Source organism: Vespula vulgaris, chromosome 1 (assembly GCF_905475345.1).
Source record: "Vespula vulgaris chromosome 1, iyVesVulg1.1, whole genome shotgun sequence".
Classification (NCBI taxonomy): Eukaryota; Metazoa; Arthropoda; class Insecta; order Hymenoptera; family Vespidae; genus Vespula; species Vespula vulgaris.
In genome coordinates this window covers 6,800,876-6,824,244 of record NC_066586.1, presented here as the reverse complement: position 1 = coordinate 6,824,244, position 23,369 = coordinate 6,800,876, and the positions used below count along the sequence as shown (strand labels likewise).

At 30.2% G+C, this 23,369-nt stretch overlaps 4 protein-coding genes across 11 annotated transcripts in view; 3 read left to right on the top strand and 1 right to left on the bottom strand.

Moving 5' to 3' along the window:
* Nucleotides 1-5,716, top strand: part of LOC127065573 (epidermal growth factor receptor) — a 113,976-nt gene extending 108,260 nt beyond the window's left edge. For all 3 annotated transcript variants that reach the window (XM_050998107.1, XM_050998093.1, XM_050998099.1), the window contains 6 exons: nucleotides 31-341; nucleotides 459-760; nucleotides 833-2,044; nucleotides 2,163-2,568; nucleotides 2,657-2,836; nucleotides 2,919-5,716. In XM_050998107.1, coding sequence (XP_050854064.1) covers nucleotides 31-341; nucleotides 459-760; nucleotides 833-2,044; nucleotides 2,163-2,568; nucleotides 2,657-2,836; nucleotides 2,919-3,226 — 2,719 coding nt within the window. In that variant the 3' untranslated portion in view covers nucleotides 3,227-5,716. The remainder of the gene's footprint in view (nucleotides 1-30; nucleotides 342-458; nucleotides 761-832; nucleotides 2,045-2,162; nucleotides 2,569-2,656; nucleotides 2,837-2,918) is intronic.
* Nucleotides 5,717-6,196: 480 nt separating this feature from the next.
* On the top strand, nucleotides 6,197-9,095 carry LOC127065606 (2-aminoadipate transaminase-like). Of its 2 annotated transcripts, none has more exons than XM_050998200.1 (8): nucleotides 6,197-6,385; nucleotides 7,216-7,387; nucleotides 7,492-7,768; nucleotides 7,860-8,018; nucleotides 8,093-8,345; nucleotides 8,413-8,527; nucleotides 8,633-8,738; nucleotides 8,807-9,095. In XM_050998200.1, exons 2-8 carry the CDS (start codon nucleotides 7,226-7,228, stop codon nucleotides 9,037-9,039), a joined length of 1,305 nt encoding a protein of 434 aa, XP_050854157.1. In that variant the 5' UTR covers nucleotides 6,197-6,385; nucleotides 7,216-7,225; the 3' UTR covers nucleotides 9,040-9,095. The 2 variants fall into 2 exon arrangements, with proteins under 2 accessions (XP_050854157.1, XP_050854148.1); XM_050998191.1 differs by lacking the exon at nucleotides 6,197-6,385 and adding an exon at nucleotides 6,404-6,564.
* Nucleotides 9,096-10,086: 991 nt separating this feature from the next.
* Nucleotides 10,087-11,624, bottom strand: LOC127065176 (ribosome-recycling factor, mitochondrial). Its single transcript, XM_050997606.1, has 2 exons — nucleotides 10,610-11,624; nucleotides 10,087-10,476 (listed from the first exon to the last, which is right to left on the bottom strand). The coding sequence occupies exons 1-2, from the start codon at nucleotides 11,224-11,226 to the stop codon at nucleotides 10,239-10,241; spliced, it is 855 nt and encodes a 284-aa protein (XP_050853563.1). The 5' UTR covers nucleotides 11,227-11,624; the 3' UTR covers nucleotides 10,087-10,238.
* A 54-nt stretch (nucleotides 11,625-11,678) lies between these two features.
* On the top strand, nucleotides 11,679-16,710 carry LOC127063118 (anoctamin-1). Of its 5 annotated transcripts, XM_050995465.1 has the most exons (12): nucleotides 11,679-11,884; nucleotides 12,500-12,832; nucleotides 12,929-13,054; nucleotides 13,128-13,607; nucleotides 13,885-14,278; nucleotides 14,347-14,579; nucleotides 14,658-14,855; nucleotides 14,930-15,359; nucleotides 15,478-15,683; nucleotides 15,763-16,050; nucleotides 16,227-16,407; nucleotides 16,477-16,710. In XM_050995465.1, the coding sequence occupies exons 2-12, from the start codon at nucleotides 12,548-12,550 to the stop codon at nucleotides 16,539-16,541; spliced, it is 2,886 nt and encodes a 961-aa protein (XP_050851422.1). In that variant the 5' UTR covers nucleotides 11,679-11,884; nucleotides 12,500-12,547; the 3' UTR covers nucleotides 16,542-16,710. The 5 variants fall into 5 exon arrangements, with proteins under 5 accessions (XP_050851422.1, XP_050850569.1, XP_050849710.1 ...); XM_050994612.1 differs by having other exon boundaries at nucleotides 12,558-12,832; nucleotides 16,227-16,710; XM_050993753.1 differs by having other exon boundaries at nucleotides 12,555-12,832; nucleotides 16,227-16,710.
* The last annotated feature ends 6,659 nt before the right edge of the window (nucleotides 16,711-23,369 follow it).

Below are 23,369 nucleotides of genomic sequence, written 5' to 3'. Positions count from 1 at the left end.
AATAATAACTTTCTTTCTTAAACGTGATAGAATTTATCAAGCGGACGAGAAAACTTGTAAACAATGCCACGAAGAATGCGACGGGTCTTGTACCGGACCGAATGCGGAACATTGTACCAAGTGTAAACACGTTAGAGATGGTCCTTACTGTGTTCAGGAATGTCCGTCTTCAAAGTATAACGATAATGGCCAATGTAAACATTGTCATGAAAATTGTGTGGGTGGTTGCGAAGGTCCAGAAAACAACATAGGAGCTAACGGATGTCACAGCTGTGAAAAAGCGATTATGAATGGTCATATACCTGAAGGATGTTTACAAAAAAGGGAACCATGCCCAGATGGTATGTAATTAATATTGCAACCATTAAGGAACAAGTACATATTGTCCGGTCATCGACCGAACAATGGAAAAAAAATTAGAAAAATTAAAACAATAGAAAAAAATTATTTTATTACAGGACATTATTACGAATGGGTTAGTCCACAAGAGCAAGGTGCTTTGAAACCCCTTGCAGGTAAAGCTGTATGTCGAAAGTGTCACCCACGTTGTAAGAAATGCACTGGTTATGGTTTCCACGAACAAGTCTGTCAACAATGTACGAAATACAAAAGAGGAGAACAGTGTGAGGATGAATGTCCTGCCGATCATTTTGCTGATGCGGAAACGCAATTATGTATACCCTGTTTTGGGGAATGCCGTGGTTGTTTCGGTTCTGGACCCAATCAATGCTACAAATGCCGCAATTACAAAATTTACATCGTACGTACACGTATCATATTTATTATTCTAATGATTCGTTTTTTTCCATCTATTAATTAAATCAAATTATAGGATGGCGATCCAAACGATAATTCAACATCCTTCAATTGTACCGAAACTTGTCCACCGGAATATCCACATAAAATCTTCCCTCAAGATAATGAACCCTACTGTTCCTTAGAAATCATCAGTCCTGGCTTTCAAATAGAAAACGAACTTCGACCTGCTATCGTTGCCGGTACTGTCGTTTTCATAGTGGTATTCGTTGTAGTGGCATCGATAATCACCTATCAATGGCGTATGCATGCGAAAGCTAAAGAGAATACCGTAAAAATGACAATGGCATTAACAGGATTGGATGACAACGAACCGCTTCGACCAACAGGTGTAAAGCCAAACTTGGCGAAGTTACGTATAATCAAAGAAGAAGAAATGAGAAAGGGTGGCATTTTAGGTTACGGAGCTTTTGGTAACGTCTATAAAGGTGTTTGGGTTCCGGAAGGAGAAAACGTGAAAATTCCAGTCGCCATAAAAGTTTTGCACGATGGTACAGGCACGAATACTTCGAAAGAATTTCTCGATGAAGCATACATCATGGCTAGTGTCGAACATCCAAACCTGTTGCAATTGCTGGCTGTTTGTATGACGTCACAGATGATGTTAGTAACACAATTAATGCCATTAGGCTGTCTGTTGGACTTCGTGCGAAGATATAAAGATAAGATAGGCTCGAAGGCTTTGTTAAATTGGTGTACCCAAATAGCAAGAGGTATGGCCTATCTCGAGGAAAGGAGACTGGTTCACAGAGATCTGGCTGCACGCAACGTACTCGTTCAGACACCAAATTGTGTGAAAATCACGGACTTTGGATTGGCGAAACTTTTGGATATCAACGAGGAACAGTATAAAGCAGCCGGTGGGAAAATGCCGATAAAGTGGTTAGCATTAGAATGTATACAACATCGTGTTTTTACTCACAAATCCGATGTGTGGGCATTTGGTGTTACTATTTGGGAAGTACTCACTTATGGTGGTAGACCTTACGAAAGTGTACCGGCAAGAAATGTTCCTGAATTGTTGGAGAAAGGTGAAAGATTGCCACAGCCTGTTATCTGTACTATAGATGTTTATATGATTATGATCAAGTGTTGGATGTTGGATGCGGAATCTAGACCTAGTTTTAAAGAACTAGCCGAAGAGTTTGCTAAAATGTCTAGGGATCCTGGTCGATATCTTGCCATTAAAGGAGACAAATACATGAGGTTACCGTCATATACTTTACAGGTATGTTCGATATATTATCTTAGAATATCTTAGATATATTATCGTTAGAATGTAATCATTTTATCGATCTATCGACTTCTATCTGATCAATTCTATCGATTCTTTCCTATCATTTTAGGACGAAAAAGAAATGATTCGAAATCTCGCATCAGCTATGGATGGACCCGAAGCATTAGTAGATGCCGATGAATATCTTCAACCAAAATCGAGAGCACCTGTACCACCTGGTATTTCAGTGTCCAGTACTTCCGATTCTCCACCACATTCGCCTGTTAAAACATGCTGGCCAAATGGCAAGCCACTCGCGGCAGATTCTCCAATACCGCAAAATCAACAGAACTGGGATAGGGAATTGTTGAGATATAATTCGAATCACGGAAATGGAAGTGCGTCTCATGAACCTGGAAATTCTGGACAACATGGTCATTATGCTCATCCGAATGGACATTGCGGGCATGTCGTAGGTTCTGATAGTTCAAGTTCGAGATACTGTTCCGATCCATTAAAAATGGTCGTTGTCAGGGGTTAGTATTTTCAATAAAATAAAAAAGTATTTACATTCATAAATTTATGTACACATGTTAATATATTTCTATAATTTCGGTATTGTAGACTGTGATGTAACAGACGACTGTTTCGATACCGAGGTAAATACGGCACACCAACAAGCACAAGTAGGCAATCTTAAATTAGATTTGCCGTTAGACGAAGACGATTATTTAATGCCGTCGCCACAGCTTCCAACCAATACGACCCAGTACATGGATCTAATAGGAGACACAAAACCTACGGGTGAGTGGGAAATTTCGAAATTGATTTCAATCGTTCTCTCATCGTTCAATGATTATATTAATCAATCGGATTTGTATTTTAGACTCAGAATCAAAACGAGTGAACAATGGTTATCGAAAATATCCAGAGTTCTTGACGATCCAAGGGAAAACATCGTTAGATAATCCAGAATATATAATGTCACAAGATGAAGGACCTCTCACGCCTCAAACTCTAGGAATTCCGACGCCGGATTTGGAAAAGGTCTTAACGAACGGAGCATTTGGTTCTCAAGTTCGGCAAAGAAGTTCCGAAGAGGAATCGGATCACGAATATTACAATGATTTCGATAGACTTGAACGCGAATTACAACCGCTAAAACCTTTTAGGAAGAACGAGACAACCGTTTGATTGTACTCAAATCGTGATTGTATTAAAACTTATGCGGGAGAACAATAAGTTTCGTGACTTCGTGAAATAATCGACGAATAAGATTTACGTACGAAATCGAATGTGTGCATTTCGTTTGTAAACGGTCGGAGAATAAAAATCGAATATCACGGGAAATACATATTCGTATCCAAAGGACTATTACTCGAATGAGTATGTCTTACAGTACTTACAAAGGACGCTTCGTTCAAGTGCCGCGCTCGATTGTGATTAGACTTAAGTCGTATGATACGAGAACTGTGAAAGATGTTCGATTGAAAAACAGAATGATAGAACGTAGGATAAATCGGACGACGCCACATAAAACGAGCGAAAGCGCATATTACTATGCGTTATCCGCGTTCAAGCGAATATATAGTGCAAACGTTTCTCTTAATGTGCCATTTGCCATGGCTTGTAAATAAATTGTTACCTACAAATCTGTAAGATTTATTGAAAGTTTAGAGAGCTTTGGCGTAAGGTAACGAAATAAGGCTGCACGAACAATACATAATCGTTTCTCTTTCCTTTCACTTTGAAAAATTTCATATCGTTCTAATAATAATTGAAATGCTTGATCGATCGAAAACATCTATCTCTATATAATAGTATGACACGACGATTCGACAATCTCGTTCTTAGATAGGTACAACCTTCCCTCAATGACTGACCTTTTAGAGATATCGATAATTTTGAATATACTATTACGCGAGCAAACCTATTTTTGGGATCCAAAAAGATCCATGAACGCTTGGATTACCCATAATGGAGTATCGTGCGGTTAGCCGCTGACTGTGATAAAAAAGACATTCTATTTTACCTTGGGAACACTTAAATATCGCGACGGCTACCCTTATTTCTTTTTTTCGCTCCTTTTTTGTTATTTTTTTATCTTAGTACGATCTCCTCGGACAAACTATTAAAGAGTGAGATACAGAAAAAGCGAAAACCGTCATCAACATAAATTTCCCTTAAATAATATTATCGTGTCTCTACTTAAAAATTTTATATCATTCTCTTTTTCTTAGTCTGGACATGCATTGTTTGTTTGGACGATCTCTTTCGATGCTTTTGTTATGCTATTGTTTTTTTCTTTCTCTTTTTTTTTTCTTTCCTTTTTCAAAAGCTCAATCAAATTGAGCTAAATCGAATTCACATGATGATTTCGATTTTTATACGAAATACGATTGTAAATAAATTAGCGATTAGTATTCTAAGTAAAAACTTCTACGACGATAGAAGTTGGAAGTACTTGAAAAAGAAGCATATGTAGTTTTATTGCCTAAATCGAAACGGGCTGTATAAAAATATAGTTATACAGTGACGCACCGTGTAACATTAGGGTAGGATGTGCCATGTTTGTACAGGAAAGAAAAGAAGGGATGATTTAAATGGATCTATGACCTATGTATGTATTTAAAAAGAAAAATTTTTCAAAGAAACGGGGCCTCTTTCTCGGCCACCCGATACATTTATTATGAATCGATATACGCGTATGCGAGATTGATGCTTGCGAGATTAAACGAGATCTTTGATCGGTACGTGTTATTTCTGTGATAAAAAAAAAAAAATAAAAAAAATATAAAAACAAATGTAATCTTTACGATAAGGCGAAAAAGAAAATATTATCAATTTCTATATCGTTATTGTAAAGCAAGAACAAAAGACAAAACAAATTGTTAGCATACAATCTTGCTACGCGTAACACGATGTCTTATATACGATAATAAACAATGTAAAGAGGATAAAGGAGACGGAGCGCAAGTGCGAATTGTGTATATTACGTTTAAGCGTTACTAATTATTATTGATAACATTCATTTTGTAATATATAGATCATCGCGCCGCGCTGAATAACAGAAGAATCGAAGAAAGAGAAAATAAGCGTTGTTTGTAAAAGATTTTGTTTCTTTTAAAGATCTCTATCGTTCTCACGCTCGTTTTATTTAGAATCACTTCTATTTTTATTATTTAGAGTCACTTCTCTCATATCTTTTTCCTCTGTCATTATCATATTCATTTTATTTTGTATCTTTATTTTCATTTATCTCGCATATTCCTCTCTATCTCTCTTTCTCTGTATTTTCCTCCCATCTTCCTACTCATTCTTCTTCCTTTTTTATTTCCTCTATCATTATCATATTCATTTTATTTAGTGTCTTTATTTTCATTTATCTTATATTTTCCTCTGCCTCTCTTTCTCCTCTCCCTCTTCCTCCCTCTCTTTTCCTCTCATCTTCCTACTCATCCTCCTTCCTCGTTTCTTCGATCTTAAGCGAAAACCGAAGTGTAATTGAGCGCTACAAAAAACTGGAAAAAAAAAACTGTACATTATTATGAACGGCCGGTGAGGACTAATAGCGTTAACGAAAAGTTACATTTGCCATTCGGTTGTGGAGATAGAATTTATAGATCTTTATATTATTATCATTGTATATCGAAATATTGTAATAAAGAAAACGAAATTCTTAAATTATTGATAGTTTCTGTGTCAACCAATCAAATCGTTAACTTCTATCGTCAAAGATAATATTTTTTTGATATAATATCCATATAACAATGATTAAGCGTATTTTGTTTCTTTTGAACTATGAATATTTATCACGTACAATATGTGAATTTCATTTAAATCTGTTGAATATTTATACATTTCATATTATCGAGTATTGGCGGATATTATACAGTTGCTTCTTTTTCCTTATTTTCAAGGAAATTCTATGTATCTTTGAAGTATGACATGTGTTGCATACACGAAGAGAACGACCATGTTAATGCAGCTTTAGGCAGAGTGGGGATCAAATGGATAAAGTCGAGAATGTAACTCAGTATCGTATGCATCATTATTATACTCTTGGACCCCGGCGCACAATCTACTCTCTGTAAATGAACTAAGTAAATTTATATGCCCGAGGTCCCTCTGCTGACTGTTTGTCGCTGTTCGTCGACATGGAAGGGGTAAAATGGGCATTCCATCGGCACGAGATCTGACCAAACCGAACGAAATGCTTTATCGTTTTCACCGTGGACGTAATATAGATAGCAGACAATTCCTAAATATGCACGAAACTATAGCATATAAAAAGAAAAAGAGGAGGAAAATGAATAAGTGGGAGGAAGAGAAGAATGTTATGCAATGATTAGCGTAAGCTATTTCTCTTTATTATTTCAATCTTACATTCGTCAGTTGCGCACGAGCCGTGCGATGTTCATGTTGTTATATACATGTGTGTATATGTGTGTATATATATATATAGACATATCGATATAGTGAACTTTTGCCGATAAAGTAAAAAATAAATCAATCTTTGTAACAGTATTCGTGTAAGTAAAAATATAAGTAATATATAAATAATTTCTTTTATCTATATCTCTGAAAATATAAATAAACGTATCGTAAATCGAGCTCTAATATTATAATTATAGCTGAATAATTTATTGATTTAAAACGATATAAAAATGATATCATTTATTTTAAAAATCGTATTCTAATAAAATTGCTCCAAAAACATGTATACTCGTCTAATAGAAATAATTTGTTTTGACACGTGATGTTACCATATTGTTTTGATTTTGTAAGTCATGATAGTAGTTGTCTTATTGATTATCGATCACGATTATCGTCTGTTTTACGATACATACAGTTACGATATAATTAATAGAGAATAAATATTTTTTTTCGAATACTTCATAGATAAATTCAAATACTTCACGAGATAAAAACATTATTGCTCATTGTTATATATTTTTTACAAACTGCATTATTTGATATATAAATCGTCATAAATTATATTTATTTGTAATAATTAATATTCGATTAGTGAACATAATATATATTTTAGACATGACCAAACATATTTAAATACATTGAATTATATTCTTAAATATGGTTCTTCTAAATAATATAGAGACTGTTAAGCGTGGCTATGCTTGATACACACACATACACACACGTATATATATGATATTTTATAGAAACTTCACTATGGAAGGTGTACGAGATCCGTATTTGAGACATCTTTTTGATGGTGATCCGATATTCAATGTTTACAATAAAGAAGCGATTAATATGTCGGTCGGTGCACCTGGGCCCGACCTACTTAAGCAATGCACAGACATACTATCGAATGCAACCGTTCATAGAATGGTGAAACATAATGTCCTACTTTACACATAATTAAATGTCCTACTATACAGTATAATTAATCAAAAATTTTATTCTCAAATTTTAAGTAATATTTTTCATCGTAGGACGAAGAAAAAAAGGAAGGAAACTTCTATCTTTTTCAATACGGAATTACGCCAGGATTATGGGAATGTCGTGAAGAATTAGCAAAATTTTTAAGCAGACGATATGGCGATCCTGTTAAAAGAGAACATTTGATTTTAACGTGCGGAGCAACGCACGGGCTTCAGCTTTCAATAACAAGTATTATATCGCCAAACGGTATTATATTTGTCGAAGAAGTCACATATATGATAGCATTAGATGCCTTCAAACAATTTCCGTTAATGAAAATTGTAACTGGTATGTATTTGGATATAGTATAAATCGAATGTACCTTTAACATTCAATTTAATTTTGTATCGATTTTATAACTTATATTATTTTTATACAGTACCAATGAAAAACGACGTAGTAGATCTGGATGCATTCGAAAAAATTATTTCCAAAATAAAGAAAGGCGAATTTTATTTAAATAACCAAAAAATATTTTGGGCTATGTTTTACACCATACCGACGTATCATAATCCAACGGGAATGGTTCTACCACCTGGTAAATAAATTATTCTGATCTTCTATCGATATATTAAGAAATATCTCTTTAAAGTAAATGTTACTTTTTTCTAGATAGTTGCAAACGTTTAGTTGAAATAGCTCGAAATAATTCTATACTGATCGTTGCCGAGGATGTTTATAATTTACTACATTATGAAGACGGATTTCCGCCACATCGATTATTTTTTTACGATGATCCAAGCGAACCTAACTATAAAGGTGGTAACGTAATATCCAATGGATCTTTTTCTAAAATACTATCGCCAGCAATCAGATTTGGATGGATAGAAAGTAGTCCACGAATAGCTCATATCTTTAAAACTTCGTATGTAATATATTCCTTTTCAAAATTAGTTGAAAAAAATATTCTTAATAATGTTTACATCCTATAGAGGCATATTGTGCAGCGGTGGTGCTACGAATCACTATGTCTCCGGCTTAATTACCAGTTTACTACAAGAAAAAATTGAAGATAAACACTTGAATATGCTTATTGAAACATATAAGGTGCCATAGACTATAATAAGAATTATGATTAAAATTACAATAATTATTCAAATCATCGAATAATTTCTTTTTTAAGAAAAAAAAAAGTAAATTTTTTCTTTCTAGGAAAGATTAAATGCACTTTGTGAAACTTTGGATCGTTATCTCCCAAGTTGTTGTTCCTACAACCGACCGAAAGGTGGTTACTTTGTCTGGATTCATCTTCCACCAGGTAAACACATGCTTTATAAATCCTTTTTTTAAGTTTTATCTAATATTTATATAAATTTTGTTATCCAGATATCGATGCTGCAGCTTTCATTAAATGGTGTCAAAAGGAATATAGAGTCTCGGCAATACCAGGTATACGATTTTCATATACTGGTGAAGCTAAAAACTTTTTAAGACTTAGCATTGCTTTTCATCTTAAAAATACATTAATAAAAGCTGCAACGATTTTATGCAAAGGACTTTTAAATTACATACGAAATCATAGCAGTAACAATTACACCGACAATAAAATTGTCATATAATATGTAATATAAATATTAATTTGTAAAACAAATAAAGATTTATAATATAAATTAAATTATTCTGATTTTGTTATATCATAAAATAAAGCATTAATATTATATCGTAAAATAAATTATTTTTTAAATTTATAAACATAATACTTTATATATATATATATATATATATATATATATATATATATAAATAATGGAATACATATAATGTTTTCTTTTTAAAATTTGCCACTCTAAATAACTTTCGATTTTAAGTAATTTTGATTTTGAAAAAAAATATACGTCAATTTAGATATTAAAAGGGAAATTGAAAACCAGTATTGATAGAACTTTATGTTCTATTCCAGCTATACCTTTGAAATTTTAAATGACTATCTTGTGATCTATTATTCTAAAAGTAAAACATGTTAAAAAATTGAATTTGATTGATTCATTTATGAGATAAAGCTAAAAATTATAAAATATAATTTTTATAATATAAAAATGTTTAAAGTGCTTTGTTATCGATTAAACGATAATATATTTTATTTTCAAACTCAGCGGATTTTCCGAAATGTTTCATTAGGAGGAATTGGTACTAATATTTAAATCTATAAAATTTCATCCAGAATATTTCTCTTATTTATCTTGTTTCATGTGGAATCAATTTTTTGAAATTTTCCACTATTAGATATTAAACTAATGAGTCTTTCGCTCTAAAGATGACTTAACGAGTTCGGTTACTAAAAATTTCTCAAAAACTTGTACAAATTTGTAAGTAATTTCTTGATGAATAAAAAGTTAATGATAGAAATATTGGAAAATCAGAAGTTTATTGACATCAACCAATTTTTGTTTATAATACAAATTAATTTATTTCGTAAACCGATCAATCAAATTCAAATTTTTGTAACATGATCAGGAACAGATCTTTTTTATTTTTAAAATGATGTAAATATTACGTATATTAAGATAGGAAGTGTCATTTAAAATGTCAAAGTAGGGGTAGTTGAGATAGAAGAAGTAAAACATAAAATTTGATAAATTTTAAAATGATAAATTAAAGAGATAAAATTTTAAATGCATAAAATAAGAGTATTTTATTTTCTATAAAAAATTCTAATGTCGCTATAGCATTTATATATGATTCCACTAGAAACACAGTAAGTAAGATATGATAAATATATACATAACTTTATTATTGATATAACTCTATTAAATTATTGTTAATCACCCATTAATTCTTTTTGTTTTGTTTCTAGAATTTCTTCAGCTTTTTCAATATATTGATTTGTGAAAACTTCTATGTACCCTTGAACTCTTAAGCTTACATCTTGTGGTAATTTGTCTACATTTTTAACTTTTTTTATATACTCAGTACGTATATCCTTGATATCATCTCGACATTTGATAAAAAAAGATTTTGCACTCTTTGACAAATTCTCTCTATACTCTTTTGTCACTCTGTAAGTTTTAAAATCAAAAAGTATATATAACATATATATTATATATCATATATATATATATATATATATATATATATATATATATAAAATATGTAACATATAACATAAAATATAAAGATTTAGGAACTTACTTAGGAATAGGAATATATATAACAGTACCATCCTGCTGTGGATTCAAATTCATTTGATTTTTAGAGAGAACTTGAATAATATTTGGAATATATTGAGGAAATGCACTTGCATTCAATGTAACCAATTTAGATGTTCTAGAAATTTGCACAAGTTCTTGAAGTAAATATTGTGTTCCATCAAGTGTAACTAGTAATTCTTCGATTGCTCCAGCAGCAGACCTCAGTGATACATTTTTTATATAATTCTCTTTTAACCTATCCATTGTTTTCTCAAGTTGCGATGTTAATTTTTCAACATTTATTACATCTTCCATCTCACGGAGATCTATATTTTTTTTATATGCAAGTTTCTTTTTATCTTTTCCACGATCTTTACTTTTGGCTAATACAACTGTTGTAGAAAATAGCTTAACATTTTCAAACTTATTAGAACAATAGCATTGTTCAATAGGTACATTATTATATCGCAATGGTAATAGTGCTCCATAGGTTTTAATACAATGTGAAATATTATTCTTGGACAAGTAAATTATCCAATTGTGCTTTGACCTTATCGTAGAACTTAATATTGATTTTAATAGGTTAACAGAACGTTTAAGTTTTGTACAATTCCACATCTTTAATTGTAGTATTATTTTCTTGTCAGATTCGATCAAAATATAAATCTAATATTAATACTATTATTAATACAAATTTATTTCATTAATTAACAATACATATATTCAATTTCACATTACTACACATGCTTGACTCCTATGTACATTGAGGTTACAATACGATAAAAGTGAAAATGTGTCTATTTTTATAAGTATATAATGATATTTAATTTTATCTTAAGGTGTCAACGTTTATATACTCGAGATCGAGAACAAATTATTATATACATGGACAGTTAAAATTTTATATTTTTCCTTACTTCTGATTAATGATATAAAACGTGAAGATAGTTCTAAATGTTTACCGCCAAGAAATTGAATTTAATCTAAATTATAATGGTACAAAATCCTTACGTTGTGACAGGTTTTTTCCCCTCCACAGTAATTTTATATATCCAATAGAAGATTGGACGTGAGATCATATCTATGACGTCCGAACAAATTTAATGAGACCTTTTTTGTCAAAATGTACTTAAAATGATCGGATGCTTTGTAACATAACCCTAATAATGTGGCACGTGTATTAGGCATATACATTTGAAAATAATGATGACTAGTGTAGAGAATTCATTAATAATTTTAATTCATATAAATCTTTAAATTTCTTTTTATCATCTTGGTAAGTACACACAATATCAATTTATGGTTGTTCTAACGAAAATGATATAACAATCTTTGTAAATTATATATTGATTAATGTAATATAAATTTCAAATATTCTACATATAACATTTTCATTATAAAATAAAACATTTCTTTATACTTTAATGTTATATATCTCTGATGGGCAAGCAAAAGAATATAAGCCAGAATTATTAATTTTACAAAACACTTATAATATTTAAAACGCAATGTAAGATCATATACTAGGTGTTAGATTTTGGATATAAAAATTAATAAAACCTTGTCCCATTAAATTTGCAAAATATATTAGTATATTTATTTTGTTTTGATGAAAAAAAAACATATATTTGTATATATACGCGTACATACATACATTAATACAAAATTATTTTATGATTCTATTATGATTTATTTTTTATAAATCTTTGGCCATAAGTAAATTGTAATTGTAGTATAATAATTTTTTTCTGAATGTTATAATTATATATATTTTCTAAAATATAACGATCTAAATCTTTTTTTATAAAATAATGATAATAGAATAGAAATATAATAAATTCAATAGAATAAGAAATAAATGGCCTATTTTTATTTTTATATGATGTAAAAGCTGCTTAACTTAAAAAGAAAGTTTTCATTCCAATCTTTTTAATAAAATATGGAAGAAGAAGATGAAGTTTTTATGAAACTGACACAACAATGCGAAAGTCATACTCCAGCATTAAGCGTTTATCATTCACTACAAGACAATTTAAATTATGGATCACAACAAACTATATATCGTAGTCCCAGAAATACGTTATATGAAGATGCCATAAGTATGAACAGTTTATACAGCCGAACATCACCTCAAAACAATGGTTCCTTGAATGATGATGATATATTGCCTGTTGATAACGAAACTAATGAGGCTATTATGAATGGAAGCTGTAGCGAGATAAATGTATGTTCTTATTGATACAGTACATATTTTTTACTAATTTTTTATTCTTATTTATTTTTCATTATTCACCATTAATGTTTTCAATTTCCTTTACAGCAATCCGATAGTTCTACAAGATTTAGTTTATTCTTTAAAGATAAGATTCGTTCTGTTGATTTTGTACTGGTTTGGGATGACTTTGATGGAGAAGCAAAAACATACCGTAGTGTGGAACATAGACGGGTATTGGACTATTATTTTAATTTAAATTAAGTTATACACAACATGTTCTACTAATATATAATGTTATTTGTAGGTATTTGAGACAAATCTACAAAAAGAAGGTTTAGAATTAGAGTATGAACCGGTAGAAGCAAATGGTCTGCATTTTATAAAAATTCATGCCCCTCGGGAAGTCCTACGGCGATATGCAGAAATATTAAAACTTAGACTTCCAATGAAAGAAATACCCGAATTAGTAAATCCTCCAACACATAATAACGTTATAATCAATGAAGTAAATTCGTTTTTTAAAAGAATTATGAAACATTATTATGTTGATACAACTATTTTTCCAGCGATTAAGCATAAATTTACTGCCATATATAGTCGAGATAAAGAATACTTATTTGATTTAGATTCTCCTAACTTTTTTACTTCTGCAATACGATCAAGAATAGTCCAATTTATTTTGGATAGAACACGATTTGCTAAAACCAAGAATGACGATTTTGCATTTGGTATTGAACGACTTATTTCTGAAAGATCATATGTGGCAGCATATCCATTACATGATGTAAGTTGTATTCTCAATTTTTCACTACTAACAACATAACAATGTCAATAAGTTAAATTTTTAAGTCCAGAGTTAGTTTTTTCATTAACAAATAATATGGCATAAAGAATCAACAAATTAGCTATTACCATGGATGGTATTAGCTTATAAGCAATAATCAAAATTAAGAAGAAATATAATAACAATTTTAAATGTTTCTTTGTACGTATGTTAAATTTTATAAAATATATATTTTTAAAAATATTTTTATTTTAAGGAAATTATTTATTATTCATAGGGTAATCTTCATACTGAGGATTCTATGCGATATCTTTTGTACACTGAATGGGCTAGTGTAAAAAAATGTCTTCATTATCAACCATTGGACTATGTAAAAGAATATTTTGGAGTAAAAATTGGATTATATTTTGCTTGGTTGGGATTTTATACACACATGTTAATACCAGCTAGTATAGTTGGGCTCCTTTGTTTTATATACAGTTGTGCTACCTTATATTCTAATGAACCTAGTGAAGATATATGTAATGGCAATGGTACTATTGATATGTGTCCATTATGTGATCATTTTTGTGGATATTGGGATCTCAAAGAAACATGTTTACATGCTAGAATAACATACTTATTTGACAATCCTTCTACTGTCTTTTTCGCTGTATTTATGTCATTATGGGGTAAAATAATTTTAAATTATCTAAAAAATAATTTTTATGGAAATATATTAATAGTATCATAATTATAGCCACTTTATTTTTGGAACTTTGGAAGAAATATTCAGCCGAAATAACTCATAGATGGGATATAACAAGTTTAGATGCTCAAGAAGAACATCCTAGACCATTATACTTAGCAAGACTTGCACATATTAAAAAAAAATCTCTCAATATTATTACAAATGCAGAAGAACCAAAAGTTCCATATTGGAAAATGAAACTTCCTGCCAAAATTCTTAGCTTCTCCGTTATTTTATTACTAGTATATTTACTTAATATATATTTTTAAACTTTAAATTACATAACAACACAAACTGTCATTTAATCGTATTGCTTGCAGATAGCAGTAGCAATGGCTGCTGTACTAGGAGTAGTCCTATACAGAATGTCTGTTTTAACTGCACTAAGTTTTTATGGTCATCCTATGGTTACTAGTTATGCTATATTATTTACAACTGCGACTGCGGCTACTATTAATTTAGGATGTATTATAGTATTTAATTGGGTGTATGTTTGGTTAGCTGAATATTTAACAGAGGTAATAAATCAATTTTTTTTTTTTTTTTTTTTTTTTTTTAATACATTAGTTAATAATAACATTTATTATTTTAGATCGAACTCCTTCGTACACAAACTGAGTTTGATGACAGTTTGACTTTAAAAATATATTTGCTCGAATTTGTGAATTATTATGCTTCAATATTCTATATCGCATTTTTCAAAGGAAAATTTGTTGGATACCCAGGAAATTATAATCGTTTTTTTCATTTTCGACAAGAAGAATGTGGTCCTGGTGGTTGTCTTATGGAATTATGTATTCAACTTAGTATTATTATGATTGGAAAACAAGCAATGAATACAATTTTAGAAATGTTATATCCATTATTTTTTAAATGGTTGAACACTTTAAAAGTTCATGTTGGTGCTCGAAAAGTCACGAAAGAAGAAAAAAATGGTTTTAAGAAAGACCCTCAATGGATTAAAGATTATAAATTAGTACAATTTGGACCTAGAAGTTTATTTCCTGAATATTTGGAGATGGGTAATATATATATGATCGATCATATCTTAATGAATTCCTAACAAGAATTACAAATTTGTTAAAATAACTTTGATAAAATTTCTTTTAATTCTACTATTTAAAAATATTTCCATTTTAGTATTACAATATGGATTTGTTACTATTTTTGTTGCTGCCTTTCCACTGGCACCGTTTTTCGCTTTATTAAATAATGTTCTTGAAATGCGATTAGATGCGAAAAAGTTATTAGTAATGTTTCGCCGACCTGTTGGGCAACGTGTTACAGATATCGGTATATGGTACAGAATTCTTGATTCAATTTCTAAAATATCAGTCATAACTAATGTAAGTATTCGAATTTTCATAATGTATCTTAACTTGTATAAAAAAATTTGTTATAAATCTTCTAACAATCTGATTTCAGGGATTCATCATAGCTTTCACATCTAATTTTATACCACGTTTAGTTTACCTAATGTCAATTTCTGATAAATACAGTTTAGAAGGCTTTTTAGATTATTCTTTAGCAAAATTTAATATCAGTGATTTCGAAAATAATACTCAACCGATGAGCGTAAATAATCAACGAACAGTGGAAATCTGTAGATATCCAGATTTTAGGGAACCACCATGGTCAAAAAATAAATACCAGTATACCATTACATTTTGGCATATCTTAGCAGCCAGATTAGCTTTCATTGTAGTATTTGAGGTATACTTATTATGTCTGTAGAATAGACCAATCAAATTTTTTTTTTTATTATTTATATATTATATTAAATATTAATAACAATACAGATGTTATTAATAACACTGTTATTATTAATTACAAATAACTATAAAATTAATTATGCCATATTACATATAAGTAATTTGTATTATTTCCAGAATATAGTAGCCTTGGTTATGATTCTTGTACGTTGGTGCATTCCTGATATCAGTCCAAAACTACGAGATAAGATACGCCGTGAAGCATACATTACTAATGAAATTATTATACATCAAGAAGCATTGCGTGCAAGTGTACAACCACACACGAGTACAGAAGAACCTCAACAATATGTTTTAAGTAATGAAAGTGCAGATAGATGGAATAGAGTTATGAGAGGATCATTATCCAATTCTGAATTTGATTTAGAAGTCCATGGAAGTCCTGTGTCTCCTGTTTCTACAACATCTCGAGTTGGTCCAGCTGCATTATAAAGTTTTGGATAAAAATTTGAATCACATATGAATTTAATAATTATAACTTTAATACTCGCTTTTATATGTGTATAAAAAATATATATATATCTATACATATGCTAAGTTATTAAAGATTTAAAAAATATTTTATCTATTTATAAAATAAAATTTTGTTTGTTTTTCTATCTTTTCTTTAATAATAACATTACGAATTTATTATTCATCACCCCTGGTTTTATGATGGTTTATGCCATAATGAGAACTAATTCTTGACTGATTTTGGTGAATAAAGTTTCATCTTAAAGATAAAGATTTTTGAATTATTAGAAAATTCTTATTTTTATACATGAATTACTCTCAAAAAAAGCATTCTACGACATAATTTTTTTCGAAAAAGTAATATATATAATTTATATAATGTAGATATGTAATAATGAACATATTAAATAATAAAATAATCTATCTCCATTGAGAAACAAGAAATAGACAAAATATGTAAAAACGGGAAAGATCATCATAGAACGTAATAAATTTTGTTTGAATTTTGCAACATTTAACCTTGAAACGTGAAGATGACACTTCTCTGTAACAAAAAACTATATAAAAGGGCATGTGTGGAAAGACACAATTATATCAACAGTCCACAAGCAAACATTTTTGATTTAAAACAAAAAAAAATGTATATACATATATTTAGCCATAGATTGTAATGCTGAAATAGAAGAAAAAAAAAGGTATTAAAATAGTAAAATTGGCATTAAATATGTCGAATTCTCGATGCATTAGAAAACATGTTTTACATTTAAATAAAAATATGAAATTATGAGTGGATTTTATGTACAAACATAGAGAAATAGATATAAAGATAGAATTGTTTAATATGATTAAAATACATATTGTAAATAATCCAAAACACATTCTGAAAAAAAGAAAAATAATTGTGAATATTTTACAATATTTAAGAAATAGGTGGCGTTAAAAAAAAAAAGAAAAAAAAAGAAAAGAGAAAAAGGGGAAGACAGCAAACGATTACATATATCTTACATTATTACGTTTATTATACCGACGTGAAGTATGCAGTTACATCATGTGTCTGATATATGTATTACATCATCTATATATGACACATTTTTATCTATTAAATTATAAAAAATATAGTAATACAATTTCACAATTTTTAAATCATGTAATTTGTGTGTATGTGTGTGTGTGTATATATATGAAATAGTAATAAAATATGGAATCTGAAAAAGAAAAATAATATATAAAAAAAAAAAATAATAATATATAAAATATATAAAAATATTAGACATATTAGAGACAAAATAATTTCAATATATTCTATCATATTATTCTTATGAATTCATTTCATCACTACTACCTGCTTTAACAGATCCTAATTTTCCTAACTGCATCAAGTCTTATAGATTTTTAATCAGAATAATTAAAATCTATATAAGATGATGATTATATTCATACAAGTCATAAAATAACTCTTACAATAAATGAGCCATCCTAAAACTTGTGATAAGACTATGTTGGCATTGAATGAAGTATATATATAAATATATAATCATCAAAAGTGAATATATATATAAAAAAATACAGAAAGAAATATTGATTTACTAATAATCATATAAAAAATTTAGAATTATTCTAAAATAAAAATCTATATGCTTGAATATCCAGGTGCATTCATCAATGCAAACCTGTCCCTATTCTAAACTGTGTTCACCCACATTCCTGAGTGTGGGACAGACTTTTCATTCGCTTTATTTATATACCAAGATTTATACATTTTTATTCCGTAAAATGATTATATTTCTCTCAAATATGAATAAACATTTGTTAGTAATCTTTATATCATTCATTATATCTTCTTAATATTTCTTATGAAACTTTCATATATATAATAAAACTACTTCCTCTTTCTCATGTATATATTTATTAATTCTGTCATTTCATATTCATGTGTTGATAATTTTGGAATAAGAATGTATAGCCTTGACATATTTTATGCACTCCTGAATGCTAGGCTGATATTTTTGTATCATATCGAGCGCTTAGCAAGACATATACATTGCTAATCAGAATGATTCAAATTTTGTTTTCGTTCATTTGCGCAGTACTCAAATATAAATAAATTAATATATTAGGAAGAGAATAAAATATTCTAGATTTATTACTAAGTAACTTTAAAGGAATACTTTGAGGTAGGAATACTTTAAATACTTATAAAATAATACTTTCATATGTGCATTTTCATTCATGTATTTTTGATCATTCTGAATAAGAAATATATATTCTTACTATATATGCTCATCTGCATTCCTGAATGCAGGTATGTACTTACTGCGAACTTATTGTATATGCACTCCTGAGTGCAGGCAAGCCATTTTATTCGTTTCATTTATATACCAAGATTTATACCTTTTTATTCCAAAAAATATTTATATTTCTTTCAAATATGTATAAACATTTATTAATAATCTTTGTATCATTCATTATATTTTCTTATGAAACTTCCGTATGTATAATAAAAGCACTCCCTCTTTCTCTCTCTTTCATATATATTTATTAAGTCCTTCATCACATATTCATTTGTTAATAATTTTGGAATAAAAATATATATCCTTGGCATATTTTAATATGCACTACTGAGTGCTGGCTGCCAATTTATATATTCATCTGCATTCCTGAATGCAGGTATTTCAATTCGTCATCAAGTCTTGTAGATTTTTAATCAGAATAACCAAAATAAATAGAATAATCAGAATAAATAGATTAATCAGATTAATCAGAATAATCAGAATTATAATGCAAAAAGATAATGAGGGTGAGGATGGAGATGATAACGATAATGATTACCACATAAGAGTCATTTTGGAGCTCGTGGTAGAGCTGTGAAATATGAGAGCTGTGCATTGAAATATGCATATACCTCGTATATATGCATATGCATTATGAAATTATGAACATGAAAAAATATGATTAAAATATGATTATTCTGAATAAAAAATCAACATGCTTCGGTATCCAAATGCACTCCTGAGTGCAATGCTGCTGCAGGCCACGGACGTCCACACAATATTTAACGAGCGTGACTCTATTTTTGTAACTAAAAATCTACTTCCAGAAAAGACTCTACTTTAAAACTTTAAAATGCAAAGACTCGACATTCATTTAAAACAGAAAATACAATGACTCGACTTTAATTTAAAAAGAAAAATGCAAGGACTCGACTTTAATTTAAAATGAAAAGAGGGAGGGCTTGAATTTAATTAGAAAAGAAAAAAATAAAAATAAAAATAGAAACTGCAAAGGGCTTGATTCTACTCTGAAATGAAAAATTGACTCTACTTTTAAAAAATACAATGCCTCGACTTTACTTTAAGAAAAAATTGTAATGACTCTATTAATTAATAACTAACTGCAAAAGCTTGACTCTAATCACGAAATTCCTAAGTATTCACGAACGCGAGTGCGGAACACCGTAGCAAGGAGATGGAATGGTCCATGATCTCCATCAAGGAACAAATTACTACGAGCATAAGTGTCAACGTGGTAAAGGGTAAAAGGGGTTTTGATAAGACCACAAGCCATTAACGAAGGGTTCGACATACCGACCACCTTTGAAAAATGACTTGTAGTCGATAGTTGCCCTCTTGAGCCACAATATGTGGGGGCCTCTTCAGCATATAGCTTCTTCTCGCTTCGTGCCCTAACCATTGCATTGGAGCATTCCTTACGTGCGACGCAAGATAAGTTTACGCATCAAAAAACGCCCTACCGTTCGAAGCAACGCACCCACAAAGATTGACATACTGCAGTGGTTGCTACTACAAGAATGAAATCGTCCCTAAGCTAAACCGACCTAATCCCGACCTGATCTCACTTTACGCAACAAGACTCAATAAAAAATAAAAGTAAAATAGTCGTATATAAATATTCGAACTAAACCGTAAAGTTATCCTAGCCTGTGGACGATTAATGGATTCAAAGAATCTACCAACCGTACACAATAACACAGGCACATTTAATCGAATGCTCCAGCAGATATAATATTCATTCTATTCGATGAACCTATTACATACTAACATTAACTCGTTGCACTTAGAAGATGAATATAGTTTCGGTAAAATGTTAAGATCACAAGAATTGTAATACTTTCATTTTACTTATGCAGGTATATTCTATTTCTAAATAAGAAATATATAGATGGTAAATATTTTAAGAATCGCGAAGTGCAAGAATTAATTTAAAATTAAGAATCGAACAAATTCAAAATCCTTTGCTAAGTTCACAAGATATGGGATGTATCTGATGTTCTCATTGGGTGCAAAGTTTTTCGAACTGTTTGATACTGATTTATTGCGCATGTAAAGTGTCAGCAAAAAATGTAAGAAAAAAAAATTAAAAAAAAAATACAAAAAGATAAAGTTCAGCCATGCTGAAAGATCGTAAATTTGCTGAAACTTCACAAATCCCCGGAGAAAGGACTTCCCACTCCTGAGTGGGAATCGCATCTTTACCCGGTCCCTACCTACTTAAAATTAATTGATACATTCACTCAGAAAAGTATGCTACCTGCCTGCCTATGACCTATATTTAAAAAGTGCAAACATTCACACCAACACATACACTCCACGGTTCTCTCACACTCCACCAGGGTGCAAAAGCCTACACTAGAGAGCATGCCCCGGGGCACCTCCGACACCCTAGTTCAACCGCGTATTTTTTCTAATATATGAGGAGTACGTACCAGTTGCTGAAATCGACTGTCAAGGCTAATGATTATTGCATATATGACTAAAGCAAAAATACTAGTACATACTAGTATACATATAGATACTAGTAATATATACGAGTATTTAAAATTTTCCACAAAAATGTGGTAACTACTATGCAAACCGATATTAATATAATTATATATTAGATATATAATATATTTATTTAAAAGTTATCGCGAAACGATGTACAATGCACTTCCTAAAACGCACATACAAGTGCAAGGTACACCGTGCAATCACCAGCACAATGACAGCCGCTGAAAAGGAAACTTAAAACTAAATCCGCACTGACTGTTTCTCACCCATACGAGTAACACCTGGGTTAAACGCATAGATGAGAACGCAGAAAGCATGGGGGGAGAAACGGGTATTAGTATATTAGTGCTGAAAATCCTGAGCTAAAAAATGATTAGTTTATAATATATATATAAAAAAATATATAAAAAAATATATATAAAAAAAATCTAAGCGGACTATGACTCTAGAGTCTCTTTAGCAAGAGCTTAAGCAAGGATGAATGCTGGTAGACGGTCACCACATATGAGTGTATATATGCATACGCATTATGCAGTTATGAAATTGCATTATTAAGAAATATATAATTTTAATAAAAAACCTCGGACGACTCCTTTCATTAAATGGTTGTTCTAATAAAAGAACGGGATTATAATCCACCACTTAACTGCCAGAATCTATCCGTCGCGGAAGGGGTTTGTCTTCTTGCCCATTTGTTGATAAATCGATATATCGAAATATCGAAGTAAATCGCGATTAAATGGACTAAGTACGATGCAATGCATGTAACGTAGACCACGTTATATGCTTTATACGAAATCGGATAAATTAGTGCCCGATTACATTACTAATATCGCGAGCAAAAACGAAGAGAGAAAAAAGTGTTAATAAACAGCACTGTAAATTAAACGACTTTGAAACAAGAAGACCCTGGCCTGAGCTATATACATATATATAATAATAATAATAATAAAATATTCTCAAGAAAATATCTAACTACACGTATAGGGGACCACTCGTGAATAAAATCAAAGATTTTAATCACGGACACTTTTGCTCGTTTCGGACATAGGACGTCTGCGAATACAACCAGTAACCCGTGCCGATAAGGACCTTTCATCCTCGGCATGATGGGTACCAGAGGAACCTTAAATTTTTTCACTTACTACTTAAGAAGTTCTGCGATGGCTCCAAAACACTCGTCCCCCTCGTAGTAGGTCGAATGAAGTCGTGAAGTTGGTTGAAATTATCGTTGAATCGTTGAATTGTTGAATCGATGAATCTGTAATACAAAAACGTACAAAAAAATATTAATTATATGTTCCATATCGAACTAATATATTTATGAGTGAATGAAAATGATTAAAAAGAAATATATGATTTAAACGACGAAGAGAAATTCCGATTGCAAGAAAGAAATATACTTACATGTAATTATATCCAGATGAAGCTTTACAATCGTCGGTAAAGATGAAGAGGATGAATTTTTAAGTTCACACTTTCGACCATTACAATATTTATCGCAACGCAATCCTTTTCTCCCGAATAGGCCGAAAGTGTGTTAATGATTCTAACAACGCGGCGAACATATGATTTTAACAAGAATATGACATGAATTCTTGTTTTTTGATTTACTAACACGACCGAGAAATTCTAAACGACGAACAACACTGACTCTAATTCGCGATTTTATTTTATTTTATTTTTAAAGCAACCTATTCGGTTGCAAAACAATCAAACTATTTCGCACAAGCACTTATACTGATCTATACGTATCGAAGAAAAGGAAACACTGGAAATATTCGACGCTTTGTACTGTAGCTCGGGTATTCTTGAAAATCTGAAAAAAGGAAGATCATATTACTACAGGACAAGATTAAAAGTGTGTACGTAATATGTGTAGGGAATATTCGTAGGTGTGTGTGTGTGTGTGTATAATCATTATATATTGCTTATACCTAATATACATATATATGATTGTCACTATATGTAATATATATTCGATATCTATATGTATATATATGTATATATATATATATAT

Coding starts and splice junctions, on each gene's coding strand:
- LOC127065606 (XM_050998200.1), top strand. CDS start 7,226: ATGGAAGGTGTACGAGATCCGTATTTGAGACATCTTTTTGATGGTGAT. Junction 8,019..8,092: donor GGGAATGGTTCTACCACCTG/GTAAATAAATTA, acceptor ACTTTTTTCTAG/ATAGTTGCAAACGTTTAGTT. Junction 8,346..8,412: donor GCTCATATCTTTAAAACTTC/GTATGTAATATA, acceptor TACATCCTATAG/AGGCATATTGTGCAGCGGTG.
- LOC127065176 (XM_050997606.1), bottom strand. CDS start 11,226: ATGTGGAATTGTACAAAACTTAAACGTTCTGTTAACCTATTAAAATCA. Junction 10,477..10,609: donor ATATATATTCCTATTCCTAA/GTAAGTTCCTAA, acceptor TAAAACTTACAG/AGTGACAAAAGAGTATAGAG.
- LOC127063118 (XM_050992916.1), top strand. CDS start 12,548: ATGGAAGAAGAAGATGAAGTTTTTATGAAACTGACACAACAATGCGAA. Junction 13,608..13,884: donor CAGCATATCCATTACATGAT/GTAAGTTGTATT, acceptor TATTATTCATAG/GGTAATCTTCATACTGAGGA. Junction 16,051..16,226: donor CTTTCATTGTAGTATTTGAG/GTATACTTATTA, acceptor TATTATTTCCAG/AATATAGTAGCCTTGGTTAT.